Source organism: Mustelus asterias, chromosome 11 (genome assembly GCF_964213995.1).
Source record: "Mustelus asterias chromosome 11, sMusAst1.hap1.1, whole genome shotgun sequence".
Lineage (NCBI taxonomy): Eukaryota > Metazoa > Chordata > Chondrichthyes > Carcharhiniformes > Triakidae > Mustelus > Mustelus asterias.
The window spans coordinates 89,794,332-89,818,602 of record NC_135811.1 but is presented as its reverse complement, the minus strand read 5'-3'; the positions used below and the strand labels follow the sequence as shown (position 1 = coordinate 89,818,602).

Here is a 24,271-nt window from a genome sequence, read left to right as displayed (position 1 = left end):
AATGCTGCATATTTATAAAACATAATGCATATTTTTTTATTTTTGTCCAGTTTTATACATCAATATTCTCTGGTTTTCTTTTCTCCTGAAGCTGTTGACTCTTGGCTAGGATATGCTTATGGTATTTGCTACCAAATAAACCTGTTGGACTTTAACCTGGTGTTGTGAGACTTCTTACTAGGATATGATCCACAGGCACTGACTATCCTTCACTCATTCCCGTGATCATTATTCATGCGAACCGCGCTGGAGTAATTTGCCTTGGAGTGTTTGCAGGATATTTTATCAGCCAGGTCATCGCTACTTGGCCTGATTTAGATCCTGGCTACATCCAGCAACCCGCCGGCCAGCTCCTCACTGTTGGGTGTCATCGGAGAATCGCTCACAACAGCGACTTCTGTGTCAATGGCTTGAACTTCAAGCGGTTCCACAGCTTCGTGCTCTGACTGTGAACGCCGTACGGAGGGATGAGGTTTGTCCTGTTTGGTTTGCTGTCCAGGACAGGAAGGAAAAGGAGTGAAGCCAGAAGTGTTTGAGTCATTGATCCTGACGATGGCCGCAGTGTAAGCCAGGGCAGTGAGTGTGAGCGACCTCCCTCTCTCTGCTTGGGTTACACTGGCAGCCGCTGGGCGACGTTACAATTCACTTTGTGGCCATTCAGTCAGCGATGGAGCTGCTTTATACCCAGGGTACCCGGCTCGCTGAGACTTTGCAGCAAACACTGGGAGGCCACGAGAAGGCTTTACTCTGGCTCACTTGGATCGGCGACCCCAGAGCCTCCTTCTTTATTTATTTCCCCCTCTCCTTCTTCCTCAGCAGAAAGGTCGGGATTTCGGTTTTGTGGATCGCTGCACTCACCGAATGGTTAAATTTAACTTTTAAATGGTGAGTTAGTGCCTGGACCTTTCCTTCCTGAGCCCAGTTTGTTGTCTTGTTCCCTTTTTCATCAAGCTAGTTGACTGTAACACTACATTCTGCACCCTCTCCTTTCCTTCTCTATGAACGGTATGCTTTGCTTTTCTTTCCTTCTCTATGAACGGTATGCTTTGCTTTTCTTTCCTTCTCTATGAACGGTATGCTTTGCTTTTCTTTCCTTCTCTATGAACGGTATGCTTTGCTCTCCTTTCCTTCTCTATGAACGGTATGCTTTGCTCTCCTTTCCTTCTCTATGAACGGTATGCTTTGCTCTCCTTTCCTTCTCTATGAACGGTATGCTTTGCTCTCCTTTCCTTTCTATGAACGGTATGCTTTGCTCTCCTTTCCTTCTCTATGAACGGTATGCTTTGCTCTCCTTTCCTTCTCTATGAACGGTATGCTTTGCTCTCCTTTCCTTCTCTATGAACGGTATGCTTTGCTCTCCTTTCCTTCTCTATGAACGGTATGCTTTGCTCTCCTTTCCTTCTCTATGAACGGTATGCTTTGCTCTCCTTTCCTTCTCTATGAACGGTATGCTTTGCTCTCCTTTCCTTCTCTATGAACGGTATGCTTTGCTCTCCTTTCCTTCTCTACGAACGGTATGCTTTGCTCTCCTTTGCTCTGTGCATGGTGTAGCGCACAAGAAACAATACTTTTCACTGTGTATTCTAATACATAGAAACCCTACAGTGCAGAAGGAGGCCATTTGGCCCATCGAGTCTGCACTGACAACAATCCCACCCCAGGCCCTATCCCCACACATTTTACTCTGCTAATTGCTTATCCCTCTAACCTACACATCCCCGGGACGCATTGGGCAATTTAGCATGGCCAATCAACCTAACCTGCACATCTTTGGAGTGTGGGAGGAAACCGGAACACCTGGAGGAAACCCATGCAGACACGGGGAGAATGTGCAGACTCTTGCACAGACAGTCATGCCAAGTCAGGGGTTGGGGTGCGTTATTGACCCTGACAATCACATTTTAATTTGATGTTTTTAAGTTTCCTTTGTACTTTGATTTCTGTTTGGGCTGTTTCCCCCTCCTTTTGGGGAGCTGCCCGTTTTTACTTTGTCCTGACTTAATCTGAGTTTATTTTTTTGGTTTGACCTAAAAAGAGGGCAGCAGTGCTAACCACTGTGCCGCCCATGTGACAATAATAAATCAAACTTCCTTCCCTCCGTTTTCCTTCCCCACCATCCTGAATCCATCATCAGAAATGGTTTTATGGATAATATGCAAATAATTGGTTCTGTGACCCACCATTTCTCTGATACTGATAAAGTTAAGACACAGAACCAACAACAAGTTACCGCTGCCAGGGCTTGCTGTTGGCATTTGCTCCATTGTTCTGTTGGGTGCTGAAGATGCCTTTGCAGTGTCTGATTAGAGAGTTCTGGCTCCCTGCGGTAATCTTCCCTCTCTCCGTGACCAACACATTGACAGCTCATCAATCCCTCCTGGTTCTTCGTGGAACATTGCAAAATGGCCACCACAAGACACCTCATTTCAAAAGATGCAAAGCCTTTCATACTTCACAATGAAAAGCATTGGATAAATACATGTGTACTGGTAAAAATATAAAACTTTTTTTTTAAATCGAGATCTTATGCTGCAGGACCAAGAAGGATGAAATAGAAAAATAAGAGATCAGTGCACTTTAGATTGCTAAACTTAAAAGCTAAAAAAACAACCTGTGGTTTGTGATTATATTTTTCTATGTGCAAAGTGTCATAGAGTCATAGAAAAGTTACAGCACAGAAGGAGACCATTCGGTCCATCTTCTCCATGCCAGAACATCCAGGTGCCCTTTCATATCCCATCTTCTTGCACCCAGCCCATAGCCCTAATAGCTTACAGCTCTTAAGGTGCAGATCCAGGTACTTTTTAAAAAAAGTTTAGGGTCTCTGCCTCCACCACCAACTCGGGCAGCGAATTCCAGACACCCCCGCCCTTTGTGTAAAAAAAAAAGTTCTTCCTCATGTCGTCTTTATACCTACTTATCTTGAATCTATGACCCCTGGTTCTAGAATTCTCCACCAAGGGAAACAATTTTATCCTGTCTACGCTATCCCTTCCCCTCATAATTTTAAAGTTTATTAGTCACAAGTACGCTTACATTAACACTGCAATGAAGTTACTGTGAAAACCTCCTAGTCGCCACATTCTGGTGCCTATTCGGGTCAATGCACCTAACCAGCTCGTCTTTCAGACTGTGGGAGGAAACCCACGCAGACACGGGGAGAATGCAAACTCCACACGGACAATGACCCAAGCTGGGAATCAAACCCAGATCCCTGGTGGTGTGAGGCAGCAGTGCGAACCACTGTGCCAACGTGCCACCCACACCCAATTTTGTGCACCTCTATCAAGTCACCCCTCAGCCTTCCTTATTCCAAAGAAAATAACCCCAACCTATCCAATCTCTCCTCATAGCTACACTTTTCTAGGCCAGACAACATTCTTGTAAACCTCCTCTGTACTCTCTCGAGAACAATTCTGTCCTTCCTGTAATATGATGACACACAATACTCCAGTTGTGGCCTCACCGGTGTTTTATACAATTCCAACATTGTATCCTTACTTTTAAAATCTATACCGCAGCCAATGAAGGAGAGCATTCCATATGCCTTCTTGACAATCTTGTCTACTTGAACTGCTGCCTTTAGGGAACCTGTGTACTTGTATGCCGAGGCCTCTCACTTTGCCCCACTGTGGGGTCACCAATTCAGGCTGGTTGTATTCCTGGAGGTTTCATCACTTGACTTCCTTATCTCTCTCTCGTTGTCCTAATTTGAAGTTGTCTCCATTGATTGCCCAGCACGTCCATGCAAATTGGAAAGCAAACTTTGTCTCTTTATTATCTGATTGGGTGTTTTTTTTTAAACTGACAGTCCTTTCTTTCTCGCCAACAACATTTTTATATCAAACAATGGCATCGAAAGATGGTTTTCACAATGCCCCTGAGCTTTTTTACCTGAAGATTCATTTACAATTCCTGGAGACTCCAAGACAATCCTTGGATTGACAACCCTACAATTTCAGGCATCCGGGTCTTTGTGGTGTCTCAGTTTTCCGATTTTTAATTTATGGAACGCTACGTTGCTTGAAAAGAAACCTGCAGAATGACATGGGAGCGTTCTCACTCAAGTTTCAGTTTAACATTGTTCTAGATGATTAATGGAACTAAAATCATTCCCAGTGGACAGTTGGCTTTTACTCTTTAAATCTTATGTGGAGTTTCAACTATTCTTGTAACATCAATCCAGTGGAGAACTAAGCAGAATAGGCCAGGAGGCTCCCAAAGTTTGATTGCCGGTGTGTGCAATGTGGCTGATCTCAACCAGAATGATACTGTGGGAGCTAATGGTTGGTTTGAACAATGCTGCTCTGGGAAACCGCAAACGACTGACAATAAATCATGTAGTAAGTCCCGTTGGCATGTGTTTGGAAACTTACTTAGCCCCTGAGCCTGTTCTGCCATTCAATGAAATCTTTCTGATCTGCAGTCTAAATCTTAATACCCACCCTTGCCCTATATCCCTCAATAGTTTGGATAGACTTATGTTCATCATTATCAGATTTACAGTTAACTATTGATTCGGCATCAATTGCCAGAGAGTTCCAAACTTGTACCACTCATTGAGTTCAAATGTTTCCTAATTTCATTTCTGAAAACTCTGGCTCTAATTTTTCGGCAATACCCTCCCCCGAGGCCAGGATGTCCCAACCAGTGGAAATGGTTTGTGTGTGTGTGTGTACCCCATCTGTTCCCCTTAATGCCTTAAAACTTCCATCAAATCACCCCACAATCATCTAAATTCCAGGAAATACGATCCTAGTTTACATAATCTCTCCTAATTTAACCCTTGGAGTCAAGGTATCATTCCGGTTATTGCACACTGTATTAATGTAATGCAATACATTTTTGTGACAATCCATTTTCGTAGAATCACCTCAGTGCAGAAGGAGGCTATTCAACCTACCAACTCTCTAACATAGCATCCCACCCAGGCTCTAACCCCGTAACCACACACATTTAACTCGCCAATCCCTTAACCTGCACATATTTGGATAGACAGGGAAAACGTAGCATTTTTCAACCTAACCTAACCTAACCCGCACATTTTTGGACTGTGGGAGGAAATCAGAGGATCCCGAGGAAAGCCACGCAGACATGGGGAGAACGGGAAAACTCCACATGCAAAATCCAAGGCCGGAATCGAACCCAGGTCCCTGGAGCCTTGAGGCAGCAGTGCTAACGACTGTGCTACCGTGCTGCCTCAGAAGCTAATTACTTAATCAAATTTTATCAAGTTACCATTCTTAAAATACATCAAGAAATACTTTTAAAGCAAATGATTAAAAAACATACTTTATAAAACTGCTCAATTGCACTGTATCTCAGCATATATTGTTCCGTTCGCCAGGCAGCACGGTGGCACAGGGGTTAGCACTGCTGCCTCACAGCGCCAGGGACCCGGGTTCAATCCCCGGCTTGGGTCACTGTCTGTGCGGAGTTTGCACATTCTCCCCAAGTCTGCGTGGGTTTCCTCCGGGTGCTCCGGTTTCCTCCCACAATCCGAAAGACGTGCAGGTGAATTGGTAATGCTAAATTCTCCCTCATTGTACCCGAACAGGTGCCGGAGTGTGGCAACTAGGGGATTTTCACAGTAACTTCATTGCTTTGTGAATGTAAGCCTACCTGTGACTAATAAATACATTAACTTATAAGTTTAAACGGAATCCTTAAGGGGAGCTGGGTGTAAGGGGACGTGTTTGCAATGGGGGCTAAATTTTGCTGGGGTCATCGATTGCACTCTCAGCAGAATCTCCACTCCACTGTATCAGACAAACAGAAGTTGTACATGTGTTTTAGTGGCTTGCTTTGAACACTTGAGAACATCTGGCTAACCTAAAAATGTTTTACTCAAAATCTATCAAAAATCACACTTTTGCTGATCAAATCTGAGTGTCTCTTATATTTCTAATAGGTTGCTGTTTGGCGAACGTCCATTTTGGTGGATTCACGAATCGGGGGTCTATAGCGAGCAGCAGATGCCCAAGTTGAAGCAGTTTTACTCCTCCTGTGAAACTGGCCCAGGTTTGTTCACTGCTACGTGGATTCTAGACACCGTCTGGCTGTTTCATCTGCATTTTCCATCAAATCGGTCACTTAGATAGACACCTAAATTTCTAGATTATATTTTCTTTCCTTCGATTTCCGAGGCACTTTTCTCTCCTGTCAAAAGTCTGCTTTCAAATTATTTTGTTAACCGTACCAAAGCTGAACAAACTTGAATCGGCCACTTTCAAATCAAATTTTTAATTGATGAGTAGCAATTCAAAGCTGAAAATTAGCCATCCTCTTGCACAGTAGGTAATTTTCAAGACATTTAATTCCAGGATACAATTCCAGTAGATCAGTATTCAGTTGGACAGTCTGGGCTGGATTTGAGCAGCGTCGGGCCAACTCCAGAGACCTTTGAAAGTAGAAACAAGAAGCAGGAGTAGGCCAATCAGCCCTTCGAACTTGCTCCGCCATTCATTTTGATCATAGCTGATCATGAAATTCAGTCTCCTGATGCTGCCTCTCCCCCCTGCCCCCCCCCCACCCCAAGATCCCTTGATCCCTTTAGCCCCAAGAGCTACATCTAATTTCTTCTTGAAATCACGAGCTCTATCTAATTTCTTCCTAAAATCTTTTTGAAATTTCTTCTTGAAAATGGTGGGCAGGACCCAAATGCAGAGACGGAGTCACACCGAGGGTTTAAAAAAAAGTTTATTTGGGGAGTCAGATAAAGGAGTCTTGTGGGAAATCTGTGCCATCAACGACCACGAATCCAGCTAAAGAGGTTTTGTAGGAATGGGCGGTTTGGGTGACAGCTTCCTCCTTTCCTTCTCTATGAATGGTATGCTTTGTCTGTATAGCACACGAGAAACAATACTTTTCACTGTATGACAATAATAAATCAAATCAAGACTGTCTCCAGGGGATTCGGATGCCTCGAGAGCCAAATCCTGTTCAGCTCCCTGTGGAAGCTGCCAACCTGTAAAGCAAAATTTGAAATTCTCGTTACTTACTGAAAGAACAAAGCCACAAGATTGCACAGTTTAAAACAAATGAGGGTTAACCATCCTTTCTCCCCACAGACTTCTTGGCTCCGCCCAAGGAGCACTCTTATTTAGCTGTTAGCTTCTTTAATCTGGGAACTGTAGGAATAATCAGGTGTCATTCAGTAAATTGGTTTAATTTGGATTACAGTTTCCCCCATGGGAATCAGAATAGTTTGTATATCCAATAGCGCTACCAGTAGCTAATGAGGAAAATAATGAATATGTGGGTGCACTGAAGGAAGTTATTGTACTGAAGGATTCAGATGTTTATGAGAACGAAGGTTAATGGCTGAACCCAATGTGAGATAAATTTCATAGTGATCACCACCACCACTCCACCCCACACCACCACCACCCCCCCCCCCCCCCCCATTTAAATCTAACATTTTAACATTGTGGAGTTCAGTGTTGGTCCTGTGCCCCAGGCTCTTGGACGTAGCAGAAACTGTTGATTTTTCTGCCCAGTGATCGATTCTACACATCTAACATCATTGGAAAACTTTGAATGTTCCAACTGAAATGTATATTAATTAATTCTCAACTTCAAAACCAAACCATCAATTCTGAGATCCTTTTTTCTTTTAAGTTTAAAGTTTATTTGTTAGTGTCACAAGTAGGCTTGCATTAACACTGCAATGAAGTTACTGTGAAAATCTCCTAGTCACCACACTCCGGCGCCTGTTCAGGTACACTGAGGGAGAATTTAGCATGGCCAATGCACCTAACCAGCACATCTTTCGGATTGTGGGAGGAAACCAGAGCACTCGGAGGATCCCACGCAGACACGGGGAGAACATGCAGACTTTGTACAGTGACCCAAGCCGGGAATCGAATGCGGGTCCCTGGCGCTGTCAGACAGCAATGCTAACCACTGTATCACCATAATAAATAAACTTAAAACTAAACATTATGGAGTTCAGTGCTAGTCCTGTGTCTTCAGGCTCTTGGATTTGTTCAGATCAGTCGTAGAAACTATTGATTTTCTGCCCAGTGATCGATTCTACACATCCAGAATCATTGGAAAACCTTAAATGTTTCAACAGAAATTTATATTAATTAATAACTTCAAAACCAACCTTCAATTCTGAGATCCAAATTTATACCTCTAATGGAGTTAACTACCCTCTCACTCGATTCACAGGTTCCACTAAGATCCTTATCTATAAAGGTTCTTTAATCTGGGAGCTACATGAATAATAGTCATTCAGTAAATTTGGTTTCCCTGGTTCTTTATGGAAATAACTCTAGTATTGCCTCCTCCAGTGATATGCGCTTTAATTAGCCTGCGGACTCACTTCCTTGCTCCCCTCCCCTCTCCCTCCCCCACATCTTAAAGTTTATTTATTGTCACATGTAGGCTTATGTTAACACTGCAATGAAGTTAGTGAAAATCCCCTAGTTGCCACACTCCAGTGCCTGTTCGGATACGCTGAAGGAGAATTTAGCATGGCCAATGCATCTAACCAGCACGTTTTTCAGACTGTGGCAGGAAACCCACACAGACACAGGGGGGGAACGTGCAGACTCTGTGTCCTAGTTCTATATACGCCTGTTATTATCAAGAGTTTCCCTATGTCCAACTGCATGATCTGAGCACCTTTCCCATTTTCTCTTTCCTTCTTTTTCTTTAACCCTTTAAGGTCCCTCTCTCCAGTTGCCCTCTTAAATCTCTACCCCAACCCTCCAACACTCTTTGACCTTCCTGATCTCCCACCAGCATCCTAGGCTCAATTCCCTCTTACAAGGGCCTAAACGTTCCTCTGTGTCATGCTTAAGACCAAAGAGTCCCTTGAAGCACTCATTGCTACCACTGTACGAGCAGCAACATGAACTGCCCCATGATCCTACTGCCTAGTGAACCTGCCGGGGGCACAATATTACCAGCCCCCTGTCAAACTCACTATCTCTGGCACTGATCCCCTGGATTCTGCCAGCTTTCCGCTCACCTCTGAACAAGGCCTTTGCCGTCCACGAGCAAAGAACCACTCGTATGAAAATGTTTTTTCTCGCATTACATTTGCTTCTTTTGCAAATCACTTTAAATCTGTGCGCCTTTGTTCTTGATTGAAGAGGAATGGTTTTGCCCTATCTACTCTTTCCATGAGGAGATTAGCCTTCCTCTCTCCAAAGAGAACAGTCCCAACCTCGCCAATCTATCCCTAGTTTCTCATCCCTGCAACCATTCTTGTAAACCCCTTCTGCACTCTCTCTAATGCGTTCACGTCCCTTCTATAGTGTGGCACCCAGAACTGTACATGATATTCAAGAAGTCTAACTACTGTCTTGTATAAGTTTAGCAGAACCTCTTGCTCTTGTACTCTCTGCCCCAATTAATAAAGCCCAGAATATTATATGCTTTATTAACTGCTCTCTTCACCTGTCCTACCATCTTCAATGACCTCTGCACATATACCCTCCACTCCTGCTCCCTTTTAAGAATTCTGCCTCTTATTTTGTATCGTCTCTCCTTGTTCTTCTACCAAAATGCATTGCCTCACACTTCTCCACATTGAACTTAATCTGCCACCTATCTGCCCACTCCACCAGCGTGTCTACATCCTTCTGAGGTTCTACACTTTCCTCTTCACAGTTTGCAATATTTCCAAATTTTGTGTCATGCGCAAACTTGTATATCAAGATTTAGATCATTAATAAAAGCAAAGGTCCCAATACCCTGGGGTCCCCTGGGGAACACCACTGCAAACCTTTCTCCAGCCCGAAAAATATCCATCCACCGTTACTCACTGCTTCCTATGTTTAGCTAATTTTGTATCCATGTTGCTACTGTCAAATATTCACAATCATAGTGATTCACACGATACTCTCTCATAAATAAACATTTCAACAATTAAGTCCCGGTGTGCAGGAGTTAGTTACCACAGTGTGCACCTATCCATTGCCTCATGAGGACAACTCGGATTCAACCGCTTATATAACTCTTGATGTTAAGCTGTTCATTGTGACTTGGTGATAAAGTACTGATTTTCCTGCTGTGTTTCTGTTACTTCAGGCAGTCCTTCAGGTCACGCTATGATCACAGGTGCAGCCTGGTGGGTTATGATGACCAAGCTTTCTGCATTCATTTACAACCACACCAGAAGGTTTGTGTTGATCGAACTGATAAACACCAAAATGATCACTTCATCATCCACCATTGAAACGCGGGTTGCATAAATATACACATGTACTCCCTGCTAATGGCATATTAATTATATTGTTAGGATACCCAGGTGAAGGGCATTGTTTAATTAAATTCTTTGAGTATCAATGAATTGGGGCCCCGATTATGCCATCAAGTTGCGCCCGTTTTTCGGCGCGAAAACTTGATAAAGTCGGGCGTGAGGCGAGTAGCACGATCTGCGCCCACCTCCGCGCCGGTTCCCCCTTTACCAAGGCCCGAAAATGGCCGCGATCGGGACCACGTCCGAAATGGGTGCGACGGCCATTTAAATGCATTTGCATGCACTTAAATTGACTTAATGGACTACACGCTCAGCCTTACCGGCACTTCCCCCTTTGCCACCGCGTTCGCCCATCCAGATTCAGCGCGAAAGAGACACGCTCCACAAAAGTCCAATCCAGGCGCTCCAGTTAGTGAGGAGGTAAGTGCCGAGTGTCCAACGGCTCTCTGCTTGAGATCAGTGGGGGGAAAGGGGGGGTCCACTGCCACTCTGTCTGAGATCAGTGGGGGGGAAGAGGGTCCACTGCCAATCTGCATGTGATCAGTGGGGGGAAGGGGGAAGGGGCCTGCAATCGGTCTGGGTGGCGGAGGGGGTGGGGGGATAACGGGGTCAGTAATGTAGTGGGGGTGGGACAATGTCTGTGGGGGCCAGGGGGAGGCATTATCCAGCTCCGGAGCGACGTGGCAGGGGAGCAGCATTCTATTATGTTTTTTCTGCGCATGCGCAGTGGGAGGTGCCGATCGGAGCTGCAGGATTTTGGGCACATCAAGCCCCACCCACAGGCTTGTGCAGCGGGATTCTGAATCGCTGACGGTTCTTCAGGCAGAGTGCGTATGGGGGCACTTGGGAACGGGTCTAAAAGTTGGATCAAGTCCGTCCAGCACTTAGAATCAAAATGGTAAAATAGGGCTCTTGGTGTGTGAGAGAATGGCTGAGAGATGGAACAAAGTCGATAAATTCTCCCAATAAAGAAAAGCTCAGGGCGGGATTTTCCGACCGCCCTCGCCACAAGGCCGGAAAATCCCGCCCGAGGTCAACGGACCTTTGCATGATCCGTGTCCCACGCACTAAAATTCCCGTGGCGGGTGGAATAGTAAAATTCAGCCCTCCGTGTCTTGGTTTCTGCATCACCAACTGGCTTGCATCCTGCTAACACTCCCCCTCTCACACTGCCAATTTTCTTGTCTGCTTCTGAACGAGCTAGTTCTCATTTGATGATTCTACGGGCATCGGTTGCTCTCCATTGTCTCACCCTGTTACGCAGTCTTGTGTAAACCTGAGCATCAGCAGGCTATCTGATCACGGAAGACATAGTAAGCAAGCTGATTCCGTCCTCGCCCGACCTCAAAGCTCGCGTACCTTTGGCAAGTGTCACCTGTCAGTCACTGTAAATCGACATGACTGAACTATCTGCTTAGGGGTCGGCAGTGATTGGGGTTGGGCTATGTTTTTGGGAACAGAAGCTGGATTTTCACTCTGCATCTCCCAAAACTGTACTTAACCTTGGGAGGCTTGATGGATGCCATCAGTAAGAGTTTTCCATTTCCCAAAATTTGCCAAACAAACTTTGTAAATTTTAACAGTTTATAATATGTGATTACTAACATCAATTTTTTCATGTATTTTAAGCTCACTGGCAAAGAATGTTCCCGTGATGCTGTACATCGTGTTGCTACTGGGAATCGGCATCTCCAGAATATTCATTTTGGCTCATTTTCCCCATCAAGTGCTTGCTGGAATTGTAACAGGTCAGAGCTTCAATCACAAACGTTCGATGATCCAGTGGGTGGCTGGGAGACTCTGTAGTTAAAGTAGCTGATAATTGCATTAAGCTTTAATTTGAAACACCCTCCTTATTCACTGGCCTTGACATATTTGTCCATACCACTTGCATTATGGCAAACCAGTCTGTCCTAAACAGTTGCCAGTGTTTACCAGAACCAGCTACACGACAGCTATTGATATCAGTGCCTCTGCCAGTGCCTTCACCAAGATAGGATGTAAATGTAAACTTGCATCTTGTCACTCGCAGGATATTAGTCGCAACTTCCATCTATATATAATAGCTCACCTAGTCCAACAGTATATTTTATGATTTTTTTTCCTTCTAAATGAATTCAAATGGATATTTCTATTTTCTTCAAGGCAATGTTTTCAGGAGGAAATATTTAGTGCAGCTGGACACAATGTCTCGAGCGTTCGCAGCACGGTGGCACAGTGATTAGCACTGCTGCCTCACAGCGCCAGCGACACACATTCAATTCCAGCCTTGAGTGACTGTGTGGAGTTTGCACATTCTCCTCGTGCCTGCGTGGATTTCCTCCGGGTGCTCCGGTTTCTTCCCACACTCCAAAGTTGTGCGGGTTAGGTTGATTGGCCGTGCTAAATTGCCCCTTAGTGTCAGTGGGAGGGTTAGCAGTGTAAATACACAGAGTTACGGGGATAAGGCCTGGGTGGGATTGTTGTCAGTGCAGGTTCGATGGGCTGAATGGCCTCCTTCTTCACTGCAGGGATTCTATGATTGTAATGGATGTGTGGTGTTGGTATAACAAGTATAGATCAAAATGTTTACTACCTGAATTGAAGAGCTCAGATACTAACCTTGGGAAGGTGAAGACCTTTTGGAGGACGTGCAAAATTTACCAGGTGAGACAGTGCCCCATCTGTTCAAACTAGAAAAGTGGTTTTTTTTTCATTCTGTCACAAATTGAGAAGTCTCACAACACCAGGTTAAAGTCCAGCAGGTTTATTTGGTATCACGAACTTTCGGAGTGCTGCTCCTCCGTCTAGCTAATTCTTTTTTTTATTCATTCATGGGACATGGGCGTCGCTGGCTGGCCAACATTTATTGCCCATTCCTAGTTGCCCTTGGAGGGCAGTTGAGAGTCAACCGCATTGCTGTCACCTCTGTTTAGTTTAGTTCACCCCGATCCCATGAGATTTAATTTTTTGCACCAGACTGCCATGAGTGATCTTGTCAAATGCCTTACTAAAGTCCATGTAGACAACATCCACAGCCCTTCCCTCATCAATCATTTTTGCCACCTCCTCAAAAAACTCCATTAAATTAGTCAGACATGACCTCCCTCGTACAAAACCATGCTGTTTGTTGCTAACAAGACCATTCAGTTCCAAATGTGTATCGATCCTATCTCTAAGAATCTTCTCCAATAATTTCACTATCACTGATGTCACCTACCAGCTACCATTAGTGAGATTTGAACCCATGTCCGCAAAGCATTAGTCTGGGTTTCTGAAATATTAGTTCAGTGAAGTTACCACGATGCCACCATCTCCTCCAAAAGGTTAATAAACCTTTCATTGCAAAGTAGAAACGAACACACTGAAAACTGGAGGAATTCATTGTAAAACATACATGCATAATCTCCAAATGAAAGTTTGGGCTCCCATTTCTCTTGCGATCCCTCCTGATTCATTAACTATCTACAGCAGAGGGAATGTGGACGACAAGCTTCAGTATCCATCCAAAATTGCCTGCCAGTGGGTTGGCTTTTCCATAATTTTTTTTTTCCTTTCAAGTAGTAAAACTCTTTGGTCATGTTTGTAAACTCTCCAAGATAATGGGTAAGGGGAAATTCTGAGAACCCATTTCCCATTCCTCTGGTGGAGTTCAATGGTGTCTTAACATGCCTAGTCATATTCAGTCAGTGACTCAACTAGTTAAAGATTGTCTGTTAAACTTTATTGAGTGTAAACACTCCTAACCTTTTGTGTATAAAAAAAATCTATAGTCATTAATCAACCTCTTTTGGAATTTCAGGGGTTGTACTTGGCTTTCTGCTGAGCAGATATGAGCCAGAGAATTTCAAACTCATCCATTACGTTACCACTTCAGTTGGTTTGCTGTTAAGTGCCGTGTGCTTATATTGGGGATTGTATTTCATTGGTGTCAATGTCTCCTGGTAAGTCTTAGAAATTTCAACACTTTCCCTTCCTGTCCACTATCGCCTGTGATAACTGAGATCTGTTTATCTATGTTGCGAAAGATTCGAATGTGTTTAAGGCAAACACAAAGGCCGGAGTTTTCCCTGTCCTGATTTTGTCGGGCGGGTTCAGTTGCGGGAAAGGAAAACCTCACAAAATGTCCAAATCGCGCTGCACACCAACGTAAAAGCATGACGCTATTGTCCCCTCCCCCACCAGCGACTTGACGCGGTTCCCAGTGTTGATCATCATAGAATACTTAGTGCAGAAGGAAGCCATTTGGCCCATTGAGTCTGCACGACCACTATCCCACCCAGACCCTATTCCTTTAACCCCTCCATATTTATCTTGCTAATCCCCCTGACACTAGGGTTAATTTTAGCATGGCCAATCAACCTAACCCGCACATCTTTGGACTGTGGGAGGAAACCGGAGCACCCAGAGGAAACCCACGCATACGGGGAGAATGTGCAAACTTCACACAGACATTGACCCAAGCCGGGAATCGAACCTGGGTCCCTGGCGCAGTGAGGCAACAATGCTAACCACTGTGCCAACGTGCCCCCCCCCATCCGCCATCCCGTATGAAGGTGTATTCACGTCGGTGCGAGGGCAGACCAGTATGAAACCCAACTGGTCTCCCAAGGCGTGCACCTGACAAGCAGACCTCCTAGAAAAGCTCAGGTGAGTTTTCGCTCGGGGAGAGGGGGGGTGGGGGGAGCAGGGTGGGGAGAGGATCGTGCCTGGGCACTGTCCTCTAATCTTGCCCATTGGCAATGCCCATTCCCTGTGAAGTGCCAGGGTGTAGTACTAGGGATGGTGATTGCATGTGGGGTGGGGGAGCTCCTGGTGGACTAATGTGCACTGGTGTGGCCTCTAAAAATGGTGCTCTGGTCTTCAAAAAACCAAGATAAAAGCAAAATACTGCAGATGCTGGAATCTGAAACAAAAACAGGAAAATGCTGGAAAATCTCAGCAGGTTTTCCAGCATCTGTGGAGAGAGAATCGAGCCAACGTTTCGAGTTTAGATGACCCTTCGTTCGAGCTGAGGGGAAAAAGAGCAGAGATTTGCCATTCACGCATTCTGATCACTTAATGGACACTTTTAGCACCACCTCAGCCTTCTGTATCCCCATTTACATTCCCTTTGTCCCATTCCGCTACCCCTTCCTAACCTCATTGTATAAATCTCTGCTGACTCCCTGTTCTCCCAGCTCTGACTAAGGATCATCTAGACTCGAAATGTTGGCTCTATTCGCTCTCCACAGACGCTGTCAGACCTGCTGAGATTTTCCAGCATTTTTCTGTTTTTTCTTCAAAAAACTAAGTTGCCTGCCAACGTAACACCGTGGGACCTGCCCCTTGAGGTTTCTGAGCAGAAGTCCGGAACGATATGGCAGAGAGAGCCTCCATTGGTGCCAGTGGCTTCAACACCACCTTTCCTGCCCGCTCCTGGCCAGTGCCAAATTTAGGGAAAATTCCACGGGAATCGGAGCAGGCGAGGGGCGGACAATGGGAAGGTCAATTGGCTTCGGCCATGCTAAATTCTCCCTCAGTGTACCCGAACAGGTGCCAAAGTGTGGCATGGGGATTTTCTCACAAACTTCATTACAGTGTGAATGTACGTCTACTTGTGACGAATGAATAAACTTTACAAAGTTCCAGGACTGTGACCCAGTGAAGGAATGGTGATATATTTCCAAGTAAAGATGGTGAGTGACTTGGAGGGGAACCTCCAGGTGGTGCTGTTCCCAGGTACCTGCTGACCCTCACAAAACAATGACATCAGTCCCTAAAGCAGGAGCCTCGGGTCAGTCCCAATTAATCATTTCATGCCCCATATGACCAGCAGCTCATAGATAACGGTGGCATTTTACAGTCTCGCTCATCCTGAAACCGTAAAATCCTGCCCGAAGCCAATTGACCTTTCCATTGTCCGCCCCTCGCCCGCTCCGATCCCCGTGGCGGGCGGGACAGGAAAATTCCAGCCAATGTATCTAAGGAAGAATTTGACCCAAACCTAGCAGCGAACAGGTGAATTGAGCCTGAAAGGTTTATTGCTGCAACATAAGTTTATTAAATTAAATTTTCAGCCATTGAGCAGGTTTGCTGAATTATTTATAATAACTTATTGCACACAAACTGTGTTGCAAAGCATTCAGCCAGAAACCGAATACCACCTGCAGGATTTGATGAACTATTGTATATAGCCACACAACTGGGCGGCACGGTAGCACAGTGGTTAGCACTGCTGCTTCACAGCTCCAGGGACCTGGGTTCGATTCCCGGCTTGGGTCACTGTCTGTGTGGAGTTTGCACATTCTCCTCGTGTCTGCGTGGGTTTCCTCCGGGTGCTCCGGTTTCCTCCCACAGTCCAAAGATGTGCGGGTTAGGTTGATTGGCCATGCTAAAATTGCCCCTTAGTGTCCTGGGACGCGTAGATTAGAGGGATTAGTGGGTAAAATATGTAGGGATATGGGGGTAGGGCCTGGGTGGGATTGTGGTCGGTGCAGACTCGATGGGCCGAATGGCCTCTTTCTGTACTGTAGGGTTTCTATGATTTCTATGAACTCTTATTTGTTTAATTATTGAACAGCAGGTCAAGCTGTCAAACTCAATTAGTGATTTATTATTGTGCAGCAATGTGATGAATTGATCCCAAGCAATTTGATTGATGGAAGTTATACCTAGAATGCCACTAATACATTTTCTAACTGCTGGTCACGATCCTTCACAAACCTTTTCGCTTCCAGAAATCTTCCGTCCAGTTGATCCAAAGAAGAAGGGGGTGGAGCAGGAGCAGAAAAATAGCCAATCACCTTCATTTAAATGGTCAAAAAGTACTGGATGGGATTTTCCAGCACTGACGATGGCTCACCATTTATTGCTGGCAAGATTTTCCAGTCCTGCCAATATCTATGGTGTTTCGTATGGCTCCCCTGTCCCCGGGGAACCCGCCACAGCTGGGAAGGAGGGGGAGGGGTGGAGGTCACCTTCAGCAGGACAGGAAGATCCCACCGGTGGGAAGGACTGGAAAATCCGGCTCACTGTTTTGTAACACAATTAAAAATTCTTATCATGTGGTTTGATGCCAAGCTAATCAGAACTACCAGGCAGGCAGAGTGGATGATTAGACTGATTTCCCTCTTGACAAATCTACACATCTGCACAGTTAATAAGTCAGCATTGTCAAGCAAATAGGATTGTCACCATGTATTAAAGATTTAACTCCTGAACATTGCTTCATTCAATCTGGGAGTATAACAGGAAGGGTAGTTTAATAGAAACGTGTTTTAATTTAATTTGCTGTGAATACTTTTGTTTGCAATGACAGAGGGAGTGACTCTGCGAAAGTTGGCAGCCAAAATTGTAGCACTTGTGAGGCTGTATTTAAAGTCACAAGCGTCCTTGGAACTAATTCACGTTTGCATTCTCTAGGACGATTCAGCTTGCTAAAAAGTGGTGTGCCAGACCTGAATGGATTCGACTGGATACGGCACCCTTTTCCTCACTAAGCAGGGATACAGGGGCACTCCTAGGACTCGGCCTGGCGCTCTCCTCGCCAATGTATGCCAGCACGCAGGGATGGAGAATGACCGGGAAGCTGAAAACCGTCTGCATAGTGCTGTCCGTCCTCATCATTGAGATAATGGATCGAATTCCACTGTCAGGACACTCCAGCCTTCTGTTTTATCTTCTCTTTTACTTGAAGAATGCATTTGTCCCTGTCCTGGTCATTGCTGTTATCCCCTGGCTAGTGCACTCCATGTTTGTCACTCAGCAGTCTCAGAAACAGCAGTAGCATCAATGATGGTACTTCTATTTAAAAATAGTTTCACTGTGTCCTGCAAGCACAGCATTCTGTTGCAGTTGACACCTCCCACCTTCCACAGTTTAAGTGGTAACTTGATGGGTCAAACAGCTTTGAAATCAGATGGTAATTGTAATAATGCTTCCTGTTCAGAGGCAAGACATTGCAAAATAGCAGCTGTCTATCCCATAGCTCAGAATCTCCATTTAACCCCTCAAAATAAAGATGTTTTGCCCTCTTTACAGTGTATCAGATTTCCTATGCTCCATATAATGTGGGTACACAGAGACAGATACACCTGCTATGTGTAAACTGTGTGCTACAGGAACATTGGAATTACTGGACCATTCCTCCCACTATCTTGCTACAGTGGTTGTTTGAATTGATTCACCTGAGGAAGGAGCAGCGCTCCAAAAGCTCATGACTCCAAATAAACCTGTTGGACATTAACCTGGTGTTGTGAGACTTCTCACTGTGTCCACCCCAGTCCAATACCGGCAACTCCACACCATGTTTGAATAGTGATTGTTGCCAGCTGCTCTAGCTTCATTTTGTTGTGGTCACACTTTTTTTTCCGTTACATACACTTTATTGGCAGCGAAAGTTGTTTTCAAGCCACTTTTTTTGCTGCAGCCCTGTTGCCTGCCGCAGGACTTCAGCAGATTGACTGTTTTAAGTGTAGTCAGTTGATGTTCTAACACACTGTGCAAAATGGCAGGTTTGCAACTGCAGGTTTAAGACCCAAGTTCTGGAACTCAATGACAGCGGCACCGGCCTGGGCACTTCTCCATGAGGTGTAGGTCATGGCTGGGGCCTCACCACTGGATAGCTGAAGAAGGCCAATGATGACTCCTCCCTGAAGCCCACCCCACGCCAAAAAACAGAGCTTTTTATTATGACTCTGATGAACACTCTTCGACCAACTACTGTCCAATCTCTTTCTTGGGTGAAACACCTTGGCATATTTTATTATATTAAGGATACTATTAAATTCAAGTTGTTGTTTCTGTTGCCAATTTAATCTGGTTAGCAAAGAGACAGTTGGAAGTTCACACCTAAAATAAACGTGTTAGTTGTTAATAAAATTATATATAAAATGTTTTTTCTATTTTGTAACTTAGAGGGCAGATTGAGTGGGATTTTACGCTCGTCCCGAAACCGTAAAATCCCTGTGGTCCATCCCTCGCCTGCTCTGATTCTCATGGCGGGCAGGGTGGTAGAATTCTGGCCAGTATTGTGTTTGTGTCCTCATTTTTGTTAGATGTCGGGTATTAAGGGGTACGCAACCAGGTAGATGGATTGAGATTAGCCATGATCATCTCCAGTTCCTAATACGGTACCCTTTGTGCTGGGACTGTAATGAAACTGAATATGCACTCTCGGGCATACTATGCTGATCATTTAGTGATGTTTGACAGGTATAGGGAACAAAAGTTTCAGTTAAAGTTTTACCTCGGCAGCAATATGCCTTATTTCAGCCATTGACTCTTTAATGTTACATCACTGTTGTTCTGTTCCTTAATGTCTGTAATTTACTCTAATTGTACATGCAGAAAGAAATACTGCTGCAAGAGTCCAGATCTATACCTCCCTGTGTTATGGATTCTTTTTTAATTTAATAAGTCGCTCTGATTCTAACGCTCATTTCATTGCAAGGAATTCATCCTTACTGTGAGGGGTTTTTCAAAAACAAACACAATAAACTCATTGAATTAGTAAATCTGAACAGCTTTGCAGTGGAACATTCAATGTGCCATTATTACAAGTAAAATGTTGACAACAGCTCCGACGTAACATTAGTTGGCTTCTGTTTCAATGTGGAAAGATTGCTGTGTTATGAAATAAAAGTGTTTAAGTACAGTTTCTAAGTTATTTCCAAGGGTGTTCTTCCAGGCTGTATTTTGCATTGGAGTTGGTAAGGTTGAAGGAATGTCTTTTAGTGTGCTGTATACAGTTTTAAAATTTAGTGAATGGGTGAATGCAATTAGATTTTTTTCTCTCTCTATGGCCCATTTTGTTTTACTGACCACAGGCCAGAGACCACCTCATGTTTCTGCTAATGCTGCTGAACTGGGGTTACGCAAGAATTATTTAGATAATCAACTTTTAAATTATGAGGCAGCTGCCTCACATAAGGCATAACTCAGACCATAAAACCGAAAATGTGGGTACATCATGGGTACATATTCATATATTTCCATTGTGTTGTGACACTAAGCTATATCTCAATCAATCACATCAATGTCTTTAAATATAATTTCAATGTGATACTTCAGTGTCATTAAAAAACACAGGAAAAAATTAAAGTGTTCAGAAATGTCTTGATACTATGTCCTGAGGGATAATATTTCAGTAGGGAAATCTTCGGTATACGTTCAGATAAAATAAGATGGGGCTTTCTCAAACTGTTTTCTTTTGTCTTAAAACTTAAATTGTTGAACCAGCAAATCCTATTATAAATCCCTATTATAGAAAGGATATTATTAAACTAGAAAGAGTGCAGAAAAGATTTACTAGGATGCTACTGGGACTTGATGGTTTGACTTATAAGGAGAGGCTGGATAGACTGGGACTTTTTTCTCTGGAGCGTAGGAGGCTGAGGAGCGATCGTATAGAGGTCTATAAAATAATGGGGGGCATAGATCAGCTAGATAGTCAATATATTTTCCCAAAGGTAGGGGAGTCTAAAACTCGAGGGCATAGGTTTAAGGTGAAAGGGGAGAGATACAAAAGGGTCCAGAGGAGCAATTCTTTCACACACAGGGTGGTGAGTGTCTGGAACAAGCTGCCAGAGGTAGTAGTAGAGGTGGGTACAATTTTGTCTTTTAACAAGCGTTTAGACAGTTACATGGATAAGATGAGTATAGAGGGATGTGGGCCAAATGCGGGCAGTTGGACTAGCTTAGGGCGGCATAGACAAGTTTCCATGCTGTAAACCTCTATGACTCTACGTAAATCAAAGTAAAGAACAGCTCTGAAGGATCAGAGCATAAAGGATGGTGTATAATGAAGAGAACGGCATGGTGGCACAGTGGTTAGCACTGCTGCCTCACAGAGCCAGGGATCAGGATTCGATTCCTGGCTTGGGTCACTGGTCTGTGTGGAGTTTGCGCATTCTCCCCGTGTCCTCTGGGTGCTCCGGTTTCCTCCCACAGTCCAAAGCTGTGCAGTTAGGTGCATTGGCCGTGCTAAATTGCCCCTCAGTGACAGAGGACGAGCTAGGGTAAATGCATGGAGTTGTGGAGTAGGGCCTGGGTGGGATTGTCGTTGGTGCAGACTCGATGGGCTGAATGGCCTCCTTCTGCACTGTAGGATTCTATGGTGACTTGGTGAACACCTATATCTGCCTTTGAAATGGATTTTCATAATCCATTTAACATTAATTATTTTATTAATCTCCACAGTTGTATTTACTATATACTGAATAAGTCAATTTGGCTGCAATCCACAGTAGGTAAATTGGTAGCAGTATAGGTCCTGTCATGTGATCCTGTTGCACTGAACATTTTGTGCTAATGTAATACAAAAACAGATTTAAATTTCTCCAAATTAAATGTAATTCACAATTATGACAACCATTAAAAAATGCCATATATTTCTAGTCCTTTCAATATTGTCATAAGATTTTCTTTTTAACCAGTTATTTCATTTTCTTGCTGGGGTATTTTTGTTATATCCGTTCATGGGATGTGGATGTCACTGGCTAGGCCAGAATTTATTTCCCATCCCTAATTGCCCTTGAGAAAGTGCTGGTGAACTGCCTTTTTGAACCACTGCAGTCCATGTGGTGTAGATACCCTCAGTGCTGTTAGGGAGGGTGTTCCAGGACATTGACCCAGCGGCAATGTAGTTCCAAGTCAACATGATGAGTGACTTGGAGGGGAATTTCCAGGTGATGGTCATTGTCCTAGATAGTAAAGGTTTGGAAGATTCTGTCTGAGTTGCTGCAGTGCATCTTGCAGAAGGCACACTGATGCCATTGTGCATCAGTTGTGGAGGGAGTAAATGCTTGTGGATGGGGTGTCAAGCAAGCAGCTTTGACCTGGATAGTGTCAAGATTCTTGACTATTTTTGAAGCTGCACTCATCTAGACAAGGGGAGAATATTCCGTCACACTCCTGACTTGTGCCTTGTAGATGGTTGTCAGGCTTTGGGGAGTCAGGAGGTGGGTTATCGCAGGATTCCCAGCCGCTGACCTGCTCTTGTGGCCACAGAATTTATATGGCTAGTCCAGCTCAGTTCTGGTGAATGGAAACCTCCAGGATGTTGATAGTGGAAGATTTAGTGATGGTAATGCCATTGATAGAAATCTCACAACACCAGGTTAAAGTCCAACAGGTTTATTTGGTAGCAAAAGCCACTAGCTTTCGGAGCGCTGCTCCTTCGTCAGGTAAGTGGTAAATGCCATTGATTGTCAAGGAGCAATGGATAGATTCTCTCCTGTTGGAGAGTAAGGCTGTGCCCTCAAGCCGCTTACTATACTCTTCATACACTTCTGATTCATAGGATCATAGAAACCCTACAGTGCAGAAAGAGGCTATTTGGCCCATTGAGTCTGCACCGACCACAACCCCACCCAGGCCCTATCCACATATCCCTACATATTTACCCGCTAATCCCTCTAACCTACGCATCTCAGGACACGAAGGCGCAATTTTAGCATAGCCAATCAACCTAACCCGCACATCTTTGGACTGTGGGAGGAAACCGGAGCACCCGGAGGAAACCCACGCAGACACGAGGAGAATGTGCAAACTCCACACAGACAGTGACCCAAGCCGGGAATCGAACCCAGGTCCCTGGAGCTGTGAAGCAGCAGTGCTAACCACTGTGCTATCGTGCCGCCCCACAGTGCTGTTAGCGGGGGGTGCTGACAATTGTGCGGCCAAATCCATTCCAGCCCCATTTTCAAGTTTGCTGATGACACCAGGGGAGTGGGTCAGATCTCAAACAATGACGAGACAGAGTACTGGAAAGAGATAGAGAATCTGGTGAAACGGTGTGATGATAATAATCTCTCCCTCAATGTCAGTTAAATGAAGGAGATTGTCATCGACTTCAGGAAATGTAATGGAGGACATGCCCCTGTCAACATCAACAATGATGAAGTGGAAATGTTTGAGAGCTTCAGGTTTCTAGGTGTTCAGGTCACCAACAATCTCTCCTGGTCCCTCTACGCTGACACTATAGGTAAGAAAGCCCACCAACGCTTCTACTTTCTCAGGAGGCTAAGGAAATTTGGCCTGTCCCCGACCAGTCTCACCAATTTTTACAAATGCACCATAGAAAGCATCCTTTCCAGATGTATTACAGCTTGGTATGTATCCTGCTCTGACCAAAACCGCAAGAAACTATAAAGGGTTGTGAACGTAGCCCAGTCCATTACGCCAACCAGCCTCTCATCCATTCACTCCATCTACACTTCCTGCTGCCTCGGAAAAGCAGCCAGCATAATCAAGGACCCCATGCACTCCAAATATACTCTCTTTTCACCTTATTCTGTTGGGAAAAAGATACAAAAGTCTGAGAACACATACCAACTGACTCAAGAAATGCTTCTTCCCTGCTACCATCAGACTTTTGAATGGACCCATCATATATTAAGCTGATCTTTCTCTTCACCCTATCTGTAACACTATATTCTGCACATTCTTCTTTCCTTCTCCCCTATGTATTCTATGAATGGTATGTTTTGCCTGTATAATGCCCAAGAAACAATACTTTTCACTGTATCCCAATACATGTGACAATAATAAATCAAATCAAATTGGTAATTGTCTAATGTTACTTGCCACTTGTTAGCCCAAGCCTGGATATTGTTCAGGTCTTGTTGCTTTTGGACATGGACTTCATAATTTTATATGTTTCTATAAGAACCCCTCTCATTCTTCCAAATTCTAATGAGTATAGTCCCAGTCTACTCAGTCTCTCTTCATAAACCAACCCTCTCAACTCTAGGATCAACCCAGTGAATCTCCTCTGCACCCCCTCCAGTGCCAGTACATCCTTTCTCAAGTAGTGAGACCAAAACTGCACACAGTACTCCAGGTGTGGCCTCACCAGAACCTTATACAGCTGCAATATAACCTTCCTGTTTTTAAACTCCACCCCTCTAGCAATGAAGGACAAAATTCAATTTCCTTGTTAATTGCCTGCCACACCTGCAAACCAACTTTTTATGATTCATGCACAAGGACACCCAAGTCCCTCTGTACGGCAGCATGCTGCAATTTTTTATTGTTTAAATAATAGTCCATTTTGCTGTTACCTCTACCAAAATGGACGACCTCACATTTACC

General features: G+C 44.4%; 1 protein-coding gene across 1 annotated transcript; it reads left to right on the top strand.

Annotated features, from left to right (window-relative positions):
- Positions 1-412: 412 nt before the first annotated feature.
- g6pc3 (glucose-6-phosphatase catalytic subunit 3) lies at positions 413-19,832 on the top strand. Its single transcript, XM_078223939.1, has 6 exons — positions 413-885; positions 5,912-6,021; positions 10,045-10,135; positions 11,846-11,964; positions 13,998-14,139; positions 17,600-19,832. The coding sequence occupies exons 1-6, from the start codon at positions 668-670 to the stop codon at positions 17,961-17,963; spliced, it is 1,044 nt and encodes a 347-aa protein (XP_078080065.1). The 5' UTR covers positions 413-667; the 3' UTR covers positions 17,964-19,832.
- Positions 19,833-24,271: the final 4,439 nt, after the last annotated feature.

Coding starts and splice junctions, on each gene's coding strand:
- g6pc3 (XM_078223939.1), top strand. CDS start 668: ATGGAGCTGCTTTATACCCAGGGTACCCGGCTCGCTGAGACTTTGCAG. Junction 10,136..11,845: donor ATTTACAACCACACCAGAAG/GTTTGTGTTGAT, acceptor ATGTATTTTAAG/CTCACTGGCAAAGAATGTTC. Junction 11,965..13,997: donor GCTTGCTGGAATTGTAACAG/GTCAGAGCTTCA, acceptor TTGGAATTTCAG/GGGTTGTACTTGGCTTTCTG.